The sequence below is a fragment of the Triticum urartu genome, chromosome 6 (assembly GCF_003073215.2).
Source record: "Triticum urartu cultivar G1812 chromosome 6, Tu2.1, whole genome shotgun sequence".
NCBI classification, from domain to species: Eukaryota; Viridiplantae; Streptophyta; class Magnoliopsida; order Poales; family Poaceae; genus Triticum; species Triticum urartu.
In genome coordinates, this window is record NC_053027.1 from 447848075 (window position 1) to 447866219 (window position 18145).

Below are 18145 nucleotides of genomic sequence, written 5' to 3' on the forward strand. Positions count from 1 at the left end.
TGAGCATGGAGCACCGACGTGGGGTGATCGGGCTTTCTGTAATTCCTTATACATTTTTTTCTGCCTTCTATAGCTAAGTTACGTCATTGGCATACTCTCGAAAAAAGTAACTATTCATCGTAGGAATTTCTTTATAGCACCCATTTTTCTCTCGCTCTTCCCGCAGCAGATCTCTCCCCACTTTCTCGAAGCTTCCCATCCTCTCTCTCCCACCCTATCGCACTGTCTGTGAAGGCGCTTCGCCGTATCCGTGCTTCATCTAACCCACCTTTTTCTCTCGCTCTGCCCGCAGAAGATCCTTCCCCACTTCTTTGAAGCTTCTCGTCCTCTTCCTCCCACCCTCTCGCACTGTCTGTAAAGATGCCTCGCGTATCCGCGCTCCATCTAATCCTACCATTCAAACACCTTTTTGGTTGTAACTGAGTTAAAGTATTCAAACAGAACCGAAGATGTCTTCCGTTTCTTGAATCTCTGAGTCAGCGTAGCGACTACCGCTACGTAATCGTGGACTATTCTCCAGCTGTCTCGGTGGGCCGCGCACGCCCCTATTCATAGACAGTCGACCCCACTGCCGTAGTAGCACTGGCCCCGCTTCACGAGACATCTCCAGCGAGTGACCGGCGGGCCAGCGGCGGCCGGCAGCAGCTAAGCTAGGCCGCAAGGCAGGCACCCCCACCCACACAAGTCACACGAAGATACTCCCCATTCCCGGGACTCTCTCTCCCACCAACTCCCGGATTCCGTTTTCCACCCGCCCGCTCCGCTCTCGGCGCATCATTCCTTGCCAGCGGTCCACGCAAATCCCAAATCCCAAACCCCGCGCCGATGGACACGCAGCTCGAGCCCACCCGCGCCGCTCTTATACGCCGCAGCCTGCTCGGGCAGCCGTGATAACGCTCCTTCACCTCCCACGTGCCGACTCTGGTGGCCTTGGCGGCGGGGCGGCGAGATGCTGGGGTCCGGGCTGAATCTGGTGACCACGGTGATCGGCTTCGGGATGAGCGCCACCTTCATCGTCTTCGTCTGCGCACGCCTCATCTGCGGACGCGCCGTGCGGGCCGACGCCGAGGCCGACGTCGCCGCCGCCCGGGCCATGGCTCCGGGCCCCGCGCCCTTCGACTTCGACATCGAGTTCCGCACCGCGGATCTCGATCGCACGGTGAGCCTCTGTCGTTTCCGCAACTGGTAGCGTACTCTATTAGCATCCTGTCATGTGCAGCCGATTGATGTCGGAGTGGAACCGCATCCGATGGAGATCGGCGTGCGCATGTGTTGCTGCCAGCCTACCAAATTTGCGATCGAGACCGTTGGTTGGTATTGGCGTACAACACGCAAAAACTTTGATGTGTGTTGATTCATTAGAGCTAGAAGAAAATAATCTGGCTTTAACAGAGGTTCCGGAGATGCTTGCTTCCTGGAGCCTCCCGTTGGCCGCATTTCTTTTTATGTTTTAGCCTACACGACAAGTTCAATTGTGCAGAATATTTTATATGAACCAGTATGTGAGATAGTCGACTGATCAGTGAAAGTGCTCAAGTACCTCAAATGAATACATGATGAATGGTTCCTTCCTTTAATTCGTCTAACTGATAAAAAATGAAGTTTAATTCATGTAATTGAAGTTGTACAGATGTATTGCTCGCTCACAACATCAGTGTTGCATGTGCATGCTACTTATTTTTGCATGATTAACATAAGGGGCTTTTATAAGAAATTATAAAATGATCATGCATTTTCTTTTTAAAAATATTACAATGCACCTCAAAGACCAACACGCAACAACTAGGCTAAAAAAAAGACAACAACAACAACAAAGCCTTTAGTCTCAAACAAGTTGGGGTAGGCTCAAAAGGAAAGAAAAAAATGGCATTGCTAAACCAGGTTGCGGATGTTATTTGGGGGGCCAATTTCTCAATTAACAGTACTAATAGTTCCATTGATTAAAGACCTTAGTATGAGAGGTCTGCTTCTATCTTCCGTGCTACATTTCTTCGAGCTACATTGCTATCTGGCATTTGTTATCCTTAATTCCCTTTAATTCTCACACTGTTTATGTTTCCTTGTTCTTTACCAACTCTTTACATGAAGTTGCAAGCTCACTAACTTGACTAAGCACATTAACTCCGGAAATTTTTGAAGAAAATTACATTGATTTATTTTTCAAAATTTATGCAGTCATTATCAGTCCAATAGTATTACAAAATTATTATTATTATTTATATAATGGAAGCTTTTACCTTTTATTACCCCTGGCCTTTGCATTATATGATGCATACAGCCATAATTATTACATCACTTATTACAAAGTGATCAAACTACGGTCTTGCCAAAAAGAGGGAAAGATCTAAACTACGAACTACAAAATTATTTACTACCATTTCTATGGAATGGTCATTTGCAATGTTAATCTGAACTATGGACAATGTCACCGCCTCAATATTGAAATGTCTTAAATGGTTTGCTTTTATGTCTGATTGGTTTCAGACATCACTTTCTTATGTACGTCTAGATAGGTTGGTCGACAGGTGATTGAACTTCTCTACTTTGAATGTGTTGTATATAAAGTGTATTCTGAATTGCTTGAGAGAAGTTAGAATCGGATTCTTGCCAGCACGGTGTCCTTTGGAATATCAACCTTTACAGTCATGCACTCAGGCTAACTTTTCAGTTGAAATGACTGTACACAAATGCAAATATTTGCCTTTCAAGAACCTATTGATGCACAACGTTTTTTATACGTCTATCATGAAAACTCAAAACATTATATCTATTTTGCTATGGTGCTCTAATTTCTCCTCAGTAGAAGTTATGGTGAGTTTAATTTGCGTTGCCAAAATTCCTCGCAATGGTATGCATGGAGCACATTATGCCCCTTCCCACATTTTCGTCCATAGTTCGATGCCTGATAATTAGAGAAAACTGATAATAACATATCCTCTGCACTTATATATAATTGAGGAATTTATTCTAGTTGATTCGTAACTTATGTAATCAGTCAAGCATACCATTCTTTGGCAGACTAAAACCATTTAAGTTCTAATCATGCAGGCACTCTTAGAGAGTAAGATGATCCTCATGTTCCTTAGAGGGCTTTCAGTTAAATATTCTATACTAATCATGGAAATTATGTTTGGGCTTTGTAATCGTATGAGTCAGTATACTGACAGTTATCTGATAGTTTTGAACTTGACACACTTCATTTTCCTTTGTTCAACAGATTCAGAACACCTGCAGTGGATTGGAACCTTTCGTTGTTGCTGCAATTCCAGCAATGACGTATAGCTCTGAAGCCTTCCATTCAAAAGATGATGCCCAGTAAGTACACCATATGTTCTAGAGTTAACTTGTTGCAATTTTTTCTGCTTCTGTTTATCTTTTTTGTTCCCTCAAAACATTTGGTGTCAGTTAGCGTGCAGAGAAACACAATGTGTAATAGATGCGCCATACAGCTGGAAAACATTGTTAATTTGTGATGATCCAATGCTCGAACCTTCAAATATTACTAATATTTGATATTAGGTGAGTTATGAGTTGTGAAGCATGTAGTCTAGACAGCTGGTCAAGGGGCTTCAGTTAGAAACTGAAATGCTACAGCTGAATAAAAATGCACCTCTCTGGGCTAGCTATTTTAGTTGACAATTATAAGCTGTTAAGCGTAATATGGACTAGTACTATTATGTTTCTGAGATAAGAATTACAAGAGCTGTTCCTTGTTCTTCTTTTCGTTGTTTTCAACTGCGGAAAGGAAATGAGAAAAGCCTGAACATGAGTCCACCGATATTAATCCAACATGACCCTTTGTGACATCTTAGTAATGAAACTCTTAAATGGATTAAATTATACCATCCTCAGATCGGTAAGTATATTATCATGATTATTTACATATATGTGTACTTGGCTTGAATTATGTACTAGATAGGCATAAGTAGCATTCTTTATTGTCATATTCTTAATTCTTTAAAGTTCAGTTCAAGATTTTTTTTGGTGAAAAGAATAATAGAAAATGACATATGTTTTTCTTCATTTCTTGTCCATATCATTTGCAACTAAACAGTAATATATTCAAGTGATAATTGGGATTCTGTTCCCGCTTGATGATGGTTCTTTATGTATGCTGCGATATGGGTGTATAACGCTCACATACTATTATCCGACTTCCGAATCAAACAAGTAACAGATTTCTTTATTTTTCTTTCTTCTGCAGGTGCTCCATATGTTTGGGTGAATACGGCGAGAAAGAGATCCTGCGTATAATGCCCACATGCCGACATAATTTTCATCTTTCCTGTATAGATATATGGTTAGAGAAGCAAACGACCTGCCCAATATGCCGAATCTCGTTGGACTTACCGGGTGGAAAAGCCAGTGCTTCCCCTGCCCGTAGCCTCCCTCAATTATTTGGCCACCCTGAGAGCTCTGCCAGTCGTTCACCGCATTGGATACTTCCTATGCATCGTGATCGTACCGGGGGTAGAGGTAACAGACCGGCCTCGCAAGAATCACTAGAAGTGGTCATAACATGAAATGCACTGAGACAAAATCAAGACACGTTGGTCAGGCTATGTTGTTCCTTGGCGGTGCATGGAGGACGTCTGCCATTTGCAGAAATCCTGTGCATCCTTCTTCCATCACAATTCACCACACTTTGGGCGTAGAATTGGAGGCAATTTGTTTGTAGGCCCGGCCTTTAGGCATGCTTTCTATGTCACGGGTTGTAGATTAGGGATTTCCCCATTTCGCTACTTCGTGGCTCTTTGTATGTTCGTTTTGATGAGCATTTGTTGTATATTCCCAAAGGAAATAGTTGTACAGATCAGATGAGGAGCTGCGAAAATATTTGTGTGGCTTCTCTGCTCGTCAGACAAATCGCCAGCGCTTCTGAAATGCACACTGTTTTCCCTACTTTCGAGCTTGGATTGCTCTTCAGCCTTTGGTACTACGTTTGGCGTCCTCGCATTATCTCCGTCCTTGCCGAAATGATGACAATCTAGTCAAAAACAGAGAAACAACGCGCGAAAGTACCTTTCTACTCTCGAGCTCAAATAAGGTCGGTGAACAGTAAAATAAAAAAAATCAATGTCTTTTTCAGGAGAAACATTGACAAAAGTTCTAACTGCTTATAAAAATTCGTCATGAAATCACATTCCTGTAAGGTGTGGCACAAAAAAACAAATTCAATGCTCCAAAATGCTTTTGAAAGTAGCATTTTCAGATTATCGATTTTGTTTTGTTTTGCCACGCCTTCTAGGAATGTGATTTCAAGACGAATTTTTGCAAGCACTTACAACTTTTGTCGATGTTTCACCCAAATTTGTTGGAACTTTTTGAATTTTTTCTGATTATTTTGATTTTACTGTTCACTTGAGCTCAGGTGCAGAAACTCTGAAAAATTGTTGTAAAGATCAGATGAGGAGCTGCGAAAATATTTATGGCTTCTCCACTCGTCAGACCTTTCCGCTTCCGAGCTCAAATGAGCTTTCTTTTAAATCTTCGAATATGAAAGAAACTACCTACGCTTATTTATTTACATATTCTACTAATAAAAGGAATAGATATTCTTGGTTCATCATACGTATTTTACAAAAAAACTTCTGATATTTTTAGTACAAACCGGCACTCCATTAGAAGAGCTCCTCTTCGGTGCCCTCAGCGCCGCTTAGGCTAGAGGGCGCTCAAAGGCGAGCGACAGTGGCCCGGCCCAGCATTGGCTGCGTCAGCAACATGATCAAAAAACAAAAAAAATTGCAAGCACTTACAACTTTTGTCGATGTTTCACCCAAACTTTGTTTTTGGAATTTTTTTGATTTTTTTTCTTTTGATTTTGTTTCGATTTTACTGTTCACTTGAGCTTGAAATAGGCTTTCGTCCTGCTTTATAAATAAAGCAACGATCCATACAATCCAAGTTCAACAACACTCGACATATCATTGCTGGGGCCACAGCACAATCAAGCCCAAGGAAGCAAAAAAGAAATAGAAAAAAAAAAGCCACCTAGTGGCGTCCGCATAGCGGTACTATGAGGAAGAAAGTCAACGCGCTGAAGCCAGGAGCGCATCCATCATCAGGCCAAGTCGGTCGCGATCACTTGAGCTCCGGTGCAGAAACTCTGCGTCTGAGGAAATAGTTGTACAGATCAGATGAGGAGTTGTGAAAATATTTGTGGCTTCTCCGCTCGTCAGACCTTTCCGCTTCCGAGCTCAAATGAGCTCTCTTTTAAATCTTCGAATACGAAAAAAACTACCTGGTTCCCCCTCCTTGTCGACTGTGGGCCCGGCGGCTAGTCTTGTACCAACAGCAGTGACATCTAATCAACGATGGCGACGACACCTTTTGCTTGTGTATCAACAGCGGTGACTCATGTATACTACTCATTCTTCACTGTGAGCGACTGTAAGGACCCATCATCCTCCATGAATGTTTTTTTTTTGGTTCAAGCAACCGGTGCGGAGCCGAAATCTTAATCTTATCTCTACTAATTATATATTTGTAAAAATGTTGTGAGAGATTTGTTGCTAAGAGATCCATCGCTTATCTATTTACCTATCTACTACTAAAGAGAATAAATATTCTTGATCCATCATACGTATTTTACAAAAGAACTTCTTATATTTTTAGTACAAACCGGCACGGAGAGCTCCTCTTCGGCGCCCTCAGCGCCGCTTAGGCTGGAGGGTGCTCGAAGGCGAGCGACAGTGGACTGGCCCAGCATCGGCTGCGTCAGCAACATGATCAAGAAACAAAAATTGAAAATGAAGTTTGATTCGAACGCACACGCGAATGTCGACAGGCTTGACGCACTGCCCACTCCACCGCAAGCACTTTCATGTTTTATATACGAACAGAGATCTATTCGACCTTTTCTCAGTCCCAGTATAAATTATTCGGAAAAAGAAAATATATATTTGAAAAAGAATTCACGAACATTAAAAAAGTTCATCGCTTTCGAAAATAAATTCACAAAAATCGAAAAAGGTTCACCAGTTTTTGAATAAAAGCTCACGAATTTGAAAAATGTTCACCGGATTTAGACAAAAAGTTAATCGACTTGGAGGGAAAAAGTTCATCGAATTTGAAGAAAAATCATTGAATTTGGAAAAAGTTCATCGAATTTGAAAAAAGTTCATTAGATTTGAAAAAAGTTTGTTCAATTTGAAAAAGTTTGTCGAATTCAAAAAATAGTTCATCGAATATGGAAAAAGTTTTTTTTTGCGGGGTGAATATGGAAAACGTTCATTGAACATTTGAAAAAATAGTTCGATCATATTTAAAAAAAGTTCATTGAATTTTATAAAAGTTCATCAATTTGTAGAGTATATGGCAGTGAAGGGGTTTTGGGATCCCAAAATTATATATGTTTGTATGTACATGCCACTTTTATGTCTACAAGCTATAAAATGATTTCCTATTAATGTTCTATAATTTATTTCCATTTTTGCGTCCGGTGCAATTTTACAATGATCTCCTAGCTAGGACCAGTTAAATTAGCCAAATGAATACACTTGAGCACTTGTTTCATAATTTACTTTGTTGCGACCTCAACTATTTATTATTATTTTAAAACTGGTCCCTGAGAAAATTGCCACTCCCTCGGTTCCTAAAATTATGTCTTTTTAGAGATTTGAATATGGACTACATACCGATGAATATAGACGTATTTTAGAGTGTATGTTACTCATTTTGCTCTATATGTAGTCCATATTAAAATCTCTTAAAAGACTTATATTTAAGAACAGAGGAAGTAGATAATTTCATATAATTTACTTTATTTTTTGGGAAAATAAATTAGTAAGTTGATAAGATACCAAATTGAGATTAATTTATTTACAATGTGCTTGGGAGGAAGATGAGAAGATGTTGATGTTGGCAGTGCCGTTGATGGCGATGGCGGTCATAGGGAGGAGATTAAGAGAATCAATAACCTTTTGGCCCTGCTCGATGTTGTTGTCGCCATAAACATCAACAACATGTACCCTCTCGCAAGGCAGCTGATGGAGCATCGAGGCCAGGGTTCGCTCTAAAGAAGAATGCGCTGCTGACTGAGCTATTCAACGACGATGAGAAGGACACCACGATGGGAGGAAAAAAGATGATTACCAACATGGGGGAAGATGATGATGACAAACCCATGTGATTTGGATGAGGATCCTAAGGTATATGTCAGTTATAACATATAATTATTTGGATCATTGCTCTCTATGTATACATCATCGAGTTACATTGCAGGTGAACTCAATTATTTTTCTAATTGTTGCGGGCTGTCTTTTCTATGCACGCGAATACATGTGAAATATGATATACATTATATGCACAATCGGGAAAAAACTATACATATGAAATTTGATATGCATTGTATTCAAAGGTGTAACCAGAAAAAATAAATCAAAGGCCCGTGGCAATGCATGGGCGTTCTACTAATTTATATATGGATGCGAGTGAAAATCAATAACCGAGTCGAGCACTAATAAGGAGAGGGTAAAGAGGGAGCCGGTGCATCCGAAATTAATGGGGAGAGATCGTGGAATTCGTGAGACATTCATTGAGGAATTAGTGGGAGAAAATGGTCCGATTACATAGGCTAGTTCCCCGATTAGTGGGGGAATTAGTGGCCAAATTGCTAAAGCACATCTAGATGTGCTCTAAGTATTGCACATTTAAGTCCTATGTCATTGATTTTACGCTAAGATTCGTGCTAGTATTTTTTGTTATTTTTCCTCTTTCTTTCTAGTTTGACTGAGTCACTTAGATATGCAATAACCAGGGAAAATTTGACCTATAAAATTAATTAATGGGAGATGAGGGATTTCTGAAACATGCTTGGTTCACCCCTTGGTTAAATGAGTGAATTCGGTGGTGACCGATGAGCTGGTGGAGTGGTGTACCACACGAGTAGCAGCATAATGCTCGTGAAGGGACCTCAAGACGATCATCACTCTATGCTTACGGGAGCTTTGGAAGCACCGGAGTGCCATAGTATTCGATGGAGCAACACCATCACTAGTGCAGGCTTTGTGGGATATTGATCATGAAGGACAAACATGGAGATCAGCGGGTCTATTTAAGGGTGATCTTGACTTCTTTTTTGATGGTTTGAGTATGCGGATTAGCGGCGAGTAGCCCCGTAGTGATATAACATGCTTGTGGAGGTTGTATTTACAACTATGTAAACATGTTGTAAACCTTGTGGAGGTGATTAGTCCCTTTACCCGGTGAAGGAGCATAAGTGATTCTCATCTTTTTTCTAGAGGTGACCCGGAGTGATCGAACCCGCAAGAGGATGATGCCCTTTAAGCATGGGTTTCTAACAAGATTTTGCAAGATAATTAGTTCCTGCTTTTGGCCGGATCGTAAATCAAGATGAGATCATAAATCAAGATGACACTGAAAACACTTATAATAAAAATAGGCATGGGTATGAGGAGAAATGCATTGGAGCACCTGGATGCCACACACCCCTATATGAAAGTAGCATTAAAAAATATCTGAAAATTTCAAAAATTCTGAAATTTTAGGATACCAAACCTAGGAGCCTGTTGTAGACCCATGTTCATTTTCACGGGGAATGGGTGCTTGTAGTATCCGCTGCACTAGAATTACGATCCGACATATGATACGTCTAAATTTTTTTCTATACATACATTTTTTTGTCTTTTTACTGACATTATCACGGGCACTCATTCCCGACGGAAGTGAGCATGAGTGTACAACAAGAACCCATGTTTCATATCCCAAAATTTCAGAATTTTAGAAAATTCCTAATATATTTTTAATGCTATATTCATATAGGGGTGTGTGGCACCCGATAGACACAAATCCTCTTCCTAGGTATGAGGTCTTATGTTTACAATCATATATTTGTGTTGGGACCATCATGATCTTAGTTTGTGCCCTTGAAGTCATCCATAGAGATGTGGTTGTTGCGTATCGAAGTGGGGGATGTGTCCAAATTACATCTTGACCAACGGCATCCTGCATCAAGAGTTGTCCAACCGAAGGCCCTATCCATCGTGCGGAGTTGCCCTGGTAATTAAGACAACAATAATCAAACAAAAGCATTTGGCGTTTAATGAATACACCTCTTGAATGCCAAGAGATAGGATTCGTGTTACCGCACTAAAATTTTCTATCGCTGGTGTTCATACTAACACTTCATAATCTCTCCACCCTTAGGCTCTTCATAGCTCGCTCTCCATTACCCTGTGTACTTGCAGGGATGAAGAACGCTACACATATGGGACGTTTGATTCAAAGTACTTCCGTCGACCCCTCCAACAAATACATTGGGTTATAAGACATTGCCTCAACCCACGACCTTACTGAAGTACTCACACAAGGAGATCAGGTCACACGAAGAACTCATCGAAGAATGAAGATTGATTGATTGATACTATGTCTTAAAATGGATATCGTATGTGATAGAAGATTATGAAAGTGCAACTATCCCTGGGTGGTTTTGGTAATTCCTAACAACATATAGCTCATTGAGCTAACATTATTCCAAGATTAATATTTCAGGAAAATCTCAATGAATGGCATGGCATGGATGAGGAAAGTGGATCCCTCAAAATTAGAAGGACAAAAAGTTTGGCTCAAGCTTGAAGCTCAAGACTCTACATTTTATATTTTAGTGATCCAAGATCACATTGAGTCTATAGGAAAAAGCCAATACTATCAAGAGGGGATGAGGTGTTGCTTAATGGCTTGCTTGCTCAAAATGCTTACTGATATGCTCCAAAATCCTCAACTACCTTCCCACATCCACATATGACCTAAACCAAAAGTCAAACTCGGCCCCACCGATTCTTTCTATCCGGCGCCACCGAGTTTCAAATGTCATAGCCACTGCCACAAACCCTAGGAAAATCGGTTTCACCGATAGGGATCTCGGTCTCACCGAGATGGGATTGTAATCTCTCTGTTTCCCTTCGTAACGTTTCGGTCTTACCGAGATGAGCGATTGGTCCCACCGAGATTGCAATGTAAACTCTCTGTTTCCCTTTTGTAACATTTCGGTCTCACCGAGATGAGCGAATCGGTCCCACCGAGTTTACCTGACCAACTCTCTGGTTAGCTTATTACCAAAATCGGTCCCACCGAGTTTGTGTAATCGGTCACACCGAGATTACGTTATGCCCTAACCCTAACCATATCGGTCCTACCGAGTTGCATCTCAGTCCCACCGAAAATCCTAACGGTCACTAGGTTTGCTGAATCGGTCTGATCGAGTTTAACCATTCGGTCCCACCGAGTTTGGCAAATTGTGTGTAACGGTTAGATTTTGTGTGGAGGCTATATATACCCCTCCACCCGCTCTTCATTCGTGGAGAGAGCCATCAGAACATACCTACACTTCCAATACACATTTTCTGAGAGAGAACCACCTACACTTGTGTTGAGGTCAAGATATTCCATTCCAACCATATGAATCTTGATCTCTAGCCTTCCCCAAGTTGCTTTCCACTCAAATCTTCTTTCCACCAAATCCAAATCCTGTGTGAGAGAGAGTTGAGTGTTGGGGAGACTATCATTTGAAGCACAAGAGCAAGGAGTTCATCATCAACACACCATTTGTTACTTCTTGGAGAGTGGTGTCTCCTAGATTGGCTAGGTGTCACTTGGGAGCCTCCGACAAGATTGTGGAGTTGAACCAAGGAGTTTGTAAGGGCAAGGAGATCGCCTACTTCGTGAAGATCTACCGCTAGTGAGGCAAGTCCTTCGTAGGCGACGGCCGTGATGGAATAGACAAGGTTGCTTCTTTGTGGACCCTTCGTGGGTGGAGCCCTCCGTGGACTCGCGCAACCGTTACCCTCCGTGGGTTGAAGTCTCCATCAACGTGGATGTACGATAGCACCACCTATCAGAACCACGACAAAAACATCCGTGTCTCCAATTGCGTTTGAATCCTCCAAACCCTTCCCTTTACATTCTTGCAAGTTGCATGCTTTACTTTCTGCTGCTCATATAACTCTTTTGCATGCTTGCTTGAATTGTGTGGACATTGCTTGACTTGTGCTAAGATAGCTAAAATCTGCCAAGAATTAAAATTGGGAAAAGGCTAGATTTTTATTTGGTCAAGTAGTCTAATCACCCCCCCTCTAGACATACTTTCGATCCTACAGATTACAAGTATGGCTAGATGGCTGAGAATTGTGGTGGTGATGAAGATTGTGGCTATGGAGATGGGAAATGGCAGCTGCTAGGGTTGATGGAGATGGCTTCTATGAAGATGATGATGTGTGGTTTGTTCTGCGATCTTATGTTGCTCATTTGGCGTTAGGCCCTTTATAAAGGTTGTTCAGGTGGATCAGACACCTCGGTTTGGCACATCATATGACCATCCATATGAGCAAGGATGGTCATATGGAAGACTGTCTTTTGCTATGCTTCCTCTGGTGCGCCTCCTGCTTGATTTCCTCTATCTCCACTTTACTCCATTCCATGTATTGGCTTGATTTCGTCCATAAATAGCCTATTTCCGTGGAAACAAAATAAATATCGAATATTTGGAAACCTTTGCATTCATTAGCCATTAGTGGCAATATTAGAGCGAATATCTCAGTTTTAATGAAATATTTTGGTTTAAACTCGGGTTGAGGAGTGTAAAAATAACACTCATCAAGAGGCTTTCTTCACCCATTTATCCTATAATATATGACATGCACACTCGTGCATATTTTAGAAAATAAATAAATGAGTGAATTAAATAATGGGAAAGAGGATTCGTGAGACATGCCCCCATTTTATTCGTGGGACATGATGAAGGATTCGAACCAGTGATGTGTAATCTGTCACTGAACGATACTTGATTTCCGCATATCGTACTGCCTAAACTTAGAATTATATTGTTGATGTGTTAGTTCTCATGCAACTTGTTGAGAAAATATACACATTGATTATTCAATTTTTCTTATGATTCGTAGGTTTTTTCTTCATATTATCAATAAAACACATATAATTTCCCACAAAAAGATAACACATATAACCTATAAACTCAAAAATTTTGACAAAAAATTGTAGGAGACTGTGGTGTAGGAGCTTGAGGCGGGCACATGTTTCAACTACGGCCGGGGCTCCGCCCATTCGTCCTGACACCACCGAGATAGAGGCAACATCATGGATGACTATGGACGGCTTATCCGCCGCCAGGAACCCCATCTTGCCCCCTCTGCTAATCGCATACCTTGGGTCGAGATCTTATGTGCGCTCAAAAAGGTTTCAGGTTTTGCGTGGAAATTGGAATGTCATTAATTGCTCACATTATTACAAGCGCTTTGTATTAATTTCATAACTTCCAATGGACATGAGAACAAATTCATAGCCACTAGGCCATGTGTTGTCTACGTACTGCAACCTTACCATGGCTAGCACGTTTTTTTACTATGATGAATCTAAACAAGGTTTATCATCCTGTCTCCTTCCATGAGGGCCTTGACTTCCTTCACTAACTAAAACTCCCATTAACATTATACATACTATTTAATTGTCTATTGACTATTTGACTACATTATCATCTAATTCATGATAATCGTTGTTTGCTCCAGACATTTCATGCATGAAGATTAAATGAGTTAGCGGCAGCACACTAATGGCTCATGTCTGCGTCAGTATTTCCTCGAATGATGCAGTAAAACTACGATAGGCATTTCCCTCAGTGATGAAACCAAGGTTATCGAACTAGTAGGAGAACAAAGCAACACTATGTAAATGATACTTGCACACAAAGAACAAATATTTGCAACCCGACGCATAAGAGGGGTTGTCAATCCCTCTCAGGTAAAAGATAGATTGGTTTGTAGTACATTGGATAAATAGATCCCACGGAAACCCAAAATAAAATAAATAACAAAAAATTGCAGCAAGGTATTTTTGGGTTTTTGAAACAATAGATCTGAAAGCAAAAGCAAATAAAAATAGATCTCAAAGTAAATATGATAAAGAATAGACTCGGGGGCCGTAGATTTCACTAGTGGCTTCTCTCAAGAAAAATAGCATAGGGCAGGTAAACAAATTACTATTGGGCAATTGATAGAACTTCAAATAATTATGACGATATCCAGGCAATGATCATTATATAGGCATCACGTCCAAGATTAGTATACCGACTCTTGCCTGCATCTACTACTATTACTCCACACATCGACTGCTATCCAGCATGCATCTAGTGTATTAAGTTCACGGAAAAATGGAGTAATGCAATAAGAACGATGACATGATGTAGACAAGATCTATTCATGTAGGAATGGACCCCATCTTGTTATCCTTAATGGCAATGATCAATACGTGTCTTGCTACCCCTTCTGTCAATGGGAAAGAACACCGCACGACCAAACCCATCACAAAGCACCTCTTCCCATGGCAAGACAAATTGATCTAGTCGGCCTAACTAAACCAAAGATTTAAAGAAGAAATATGAGGCTATAAGTAATCATGCATATAAGAGATCAAAAACTCAAATAACTTTCATTGATAAAATAGATCTGATCATAAACTCAAAGTTCATCGGATCCCAACAAACAAACTGCAAAAAGAGTTACATCAAATATATCTCCAAGAGACCATTGTATTGAGAATCAAAAGAGAGAGAGAGAGAAAGCCATCTAGCTACTAACTACGGACCTGTAGGTCTATAATGAACTACTCACACATCATCAGAGAGGCACTAATGAGGATGATGAACCCCTCCATGATGGTGTCTAGATTGGATCTGGTGGTTCTGGAACTTGCGGTGGCTGGAATTGTGTTTCGTCGACTCCCCTAGGGTTTTTGGATTTTTGGGGTATTTATAGAGCAAAGAGGCGGTGCGGGAGGCAGCCGAGGTGGGCACAATCCACCAGGGTGTGCCTGGGCCCCCAGGCATGCCCAGGTGGGTTGTGCTCCCCTCGGAGCTCCCCTCTGGTACTTCTTTGGCCCAACAAGTGTCTTTTGGTCCAAAAAAATCTCCAAAAAGTTTTGCTACATTTGGACTCCATTTGGTATTGATTTTTTGTGAAGTAAGAAACAAGCAAAAAACAACAACTGGCACTGGGCACTATGTCAATAGGTTAGCCCCAAAAAGTGATATAAAGTTGCTATAAAATGATTGTAAAACATCCAAGAATGATAATATAACAACATGGAACAATAAAAAATTATAGATACGTTGGAGACGTATAAACATCCCCAAGCTTAATTCCTACTCATCCTCGAGTAGGTAAATGATAAAAACAAAATTTTTGATGTGGAATGTTGCCTAACATGTTCATCACATATTCTTTTCTTTTCTAGCATGGACATATGGACTTTACTATCGTTCAAAGCAATAGTCTAGTTTTGACATGAAGATTTCAATACTCAAGTATATCAACAAGCAACCATGTCTTTCAAAATATCAACACTAATGCAAGTGATCCCTAGCCCATCATGCTCAATCATTGATCCATTCATGAAACACTCGCATATTAGCTAGACCCAATGCTCAAGTACGATCATAGTGCCCCTTAGTTGGTGCTTTATAAGAGAATATGGAGACTCAAATAAAAATAAAAATTGCATAACGTAGAAAAGAAAGTCCCTTCGCAGAGGGAAGTAGGGATTTGTAGAGGTGCCAGAGCTCAAAGAGAAAAAAATAGAGATAAAATATTTTAGGTGGCATGCTTTTCCTGTCAATGAAAACGATCTAGTTGTTCCCAATACTTTCCATGCTAGATATATAATAGGCGGTTCTCAAACAGAAAATAAAGTTTATTCCTTTTTCCACCATACTTTCACCTTCCACGGCTAGCCGTATCCATGGGTGTCGTCCATACCAACACTTTCCAAGGAATTTATATTTGACAACATAAAGTGAATTCATTTTTCATTTCGGGACTGGGAATCCCTAATACATGTGCCGTCTCGTGCAATGACAAGTGAATAAACACTCATCTTGAGAATAACACATATAGCATGGAAAAATATCAGCCACTCCCTACCGTTTCATGAGCGGTACGAGCACACAAAAAGGAATTTATTTTGAAAATTAGAGATGTCACATACAAATTTGCTTAGAACGGCACGAGAATACCACATATAGGTAGGTATGGTGGACTCATATGGCAAAACTAGGTTTAAGGATTTTGGATGCACAAGTAGTATTCCTACTTAGTACAAGTGAATGGTAGCAAAAAGATTGAGAAGCATCCAACCAAGAAACGAAAAATCACATAAGCCAGCATTAAACATAACTAACACCAAATAATGCACCACAAGTAGGATGTAATTTCATTGCATAACTATTGACTTTCGTGCTTGCATAGGGAATCACAAACTTTAACACCAATATTCTTACTAAAGCATAATTACTCACCAACATGACTCACATATCACTATCACCATATCGCAAAACTATTACAAGGAATCAAGTTTATTTTGTCCAATGATCTTCATGAAAGTTTTTATTATATCCCTCTTGAATGTCTATCACCTTGGGACTAATTTCATATGTTGCTTTTGATAAGCTCAAACAAATTTAAGTGAAGAACCTGAGCATAAAGATTTTCTTGTCTCAAAATAATTGAAGTGAAACATGAGAGAATTTCTTCAACATTTTACTAACTCTCAAATAAATCTAAGTGAAGAATGAGAGCATTTCTTCAAAAACATTAAAGCACACCATACTCAAAAAGATATAAGTGAAGCACTAGAGCAATTCCATAGCTCAAAAAATTTAAGTGAAGCACATAGGGCAATTCTAACAAATCATAGCATAATTTTGGCTCTCTCAAATAGGTGTGTCCAGCAAGGATAGATGACACTAACTAAAAAGCAAAACAAGCAAAGACTCATATAACACAAGACGCTCCAAGCAAAACTCATCATATCTGACAAATAAAAATATAGCTCCAAGTAAAATATCGATGGTCGTTAGAAGAAAGAGGGGATGCCACTCGGGGCATCCCCAAGCTTAGTTGCATGTTCCACTTTGGATAATAACTTGGGGTGCCATGGGGCATCCCCAAGCTTAGGCTCTTCTTACTCCTTATTCCTTCATCCATCGTGATCTCACCCAAAACTTGAAAACTTCAATCACACAAAACTCAACAAAACCTTCATGAGATCCGTTAGTATAACAAAGCAAATCACTACTCTAAGTACTATTGCAAACCCATTCATATTTTATTTTTGCATTATATCTACTGTATTCCAACTTTACTATGGCTCATACCCTCCAATACAAACCATATATTCATCAAAATAAGCACACAACGCAAAGAAAACAGAATCTGTCAAAAACAGAACAATCTGTAGAAATCTGAGAACTTCAAGTACTTATGTAACTCCAAAAATTCCTAAAAATTAGGAAAACTTAGGAAATTTGTATATCAATCTTGTGTAAACAATTCATAATTTTATAACACTTATGTGATTTATTAAAATTGTTTTACTGGGCGCAAAAGTTTATGTTTTTCAACAAGATCAAATCAACTATCACCCAACATGATCCAAAGGCTTTGCTTGGAACAAACACTAATTAAAACATTAAAAACACAATCATAACAGTATCATAATTTTGAAAACACTCAAGAACAAGGGAAAAATTATCCATTGGGTTGCCTCCTAACAAGCGCTATTGTTTTATGCCCCTGGCTAGGCATAATGCATAGATCTAAGTAATGTCATATTTGGTTCTAGATCCATAAGATGCCCTCATGATTGATTCATATGGTGGATTAATTCTTGTTCTAGGGAAGTGTTCCATTCCTTTTCTTAGTGCAAATTGAAATTTAATATTGCCTTCTTTCATATCAATCATGGCACCAATAGTACGTAAAAACGGTCTACCAAGTATGATAGGACAAGACGGATTACAATCAATATCAAGAACAATAAAATATATGGGCACATAATTCCTATTTGCAAGAATAATAACATCATTAATTCTTCCCATAGGCTTTCTAATAGTAGAATCCTCCAAGTGCAAATTAATAGAACATTCTTCAATATCGGTAAGACCAAGCACATCACATAGAGATTTCGGAATTGTGGAAACACTAGCACACAAATCACATAAAGAAAAACACTCATAATTTTTAATCTTGACTTTGATAGTAGGTTCCCATTCATCACGTAATTTTCTAGGAATTGAAATCTCTAATTCCAACTTTTCTTCTAAATCTTTCATCATGGCATC

The 18145-nt window shown here is 39.9% G+C and overlaps 1 protein-coding gene across 1 annotated transcript; it reads left to right on the plus strand.

The window, feature by feature from the left end:
• Nucleotides 1–635: 635 nt before the first annotated feature.
• LOC125514097 (RING-H2 finger protein ATL73-like) lies at nt 636–4902 on the plus strand. Its single transcript, XM_048679353.1, has 3 exons — nt 636–1159; nt 3218–3315; nt 4205–4902. Exons 1-3 carry the CDS (start codon nt 950–952, stop codon nt 4521–4523), a joined length of 627 nt encoding a protein of 208 aa, XP_048535310.1. The 5' UTR covers nt 636–949; the 3' UTR covers nt 4524–4902.
• Nucleotides 4903–18145: the final 13243 nt, after the last annotated feature.

Excerpts from the sequence above, each read along its gene's own strand:
- LOC125514097 (XM_048679353.1), top strand. The coding sequence starts at position 950 with ATGCTGGGGTCCGGGCTGAATCTGGTGACCACGGTGATCGGCTTCGGG. Across the intron at positions 1,160-3,217 it reads CCGCGGATCTCGATCGCACG|ATTCAGAACACCTGCAGTGG; the intron begins GTGAGCCTCTGT and ends TTTGTTCAACAG. Across the intron at positions 3,316-4,204 it reads CATTCAAAAGATGATGCCCA|GTGCTCCATATGTTTGGGTG; the intron begins GTAAGTACACCA and ends TTTCTTCTGCAG.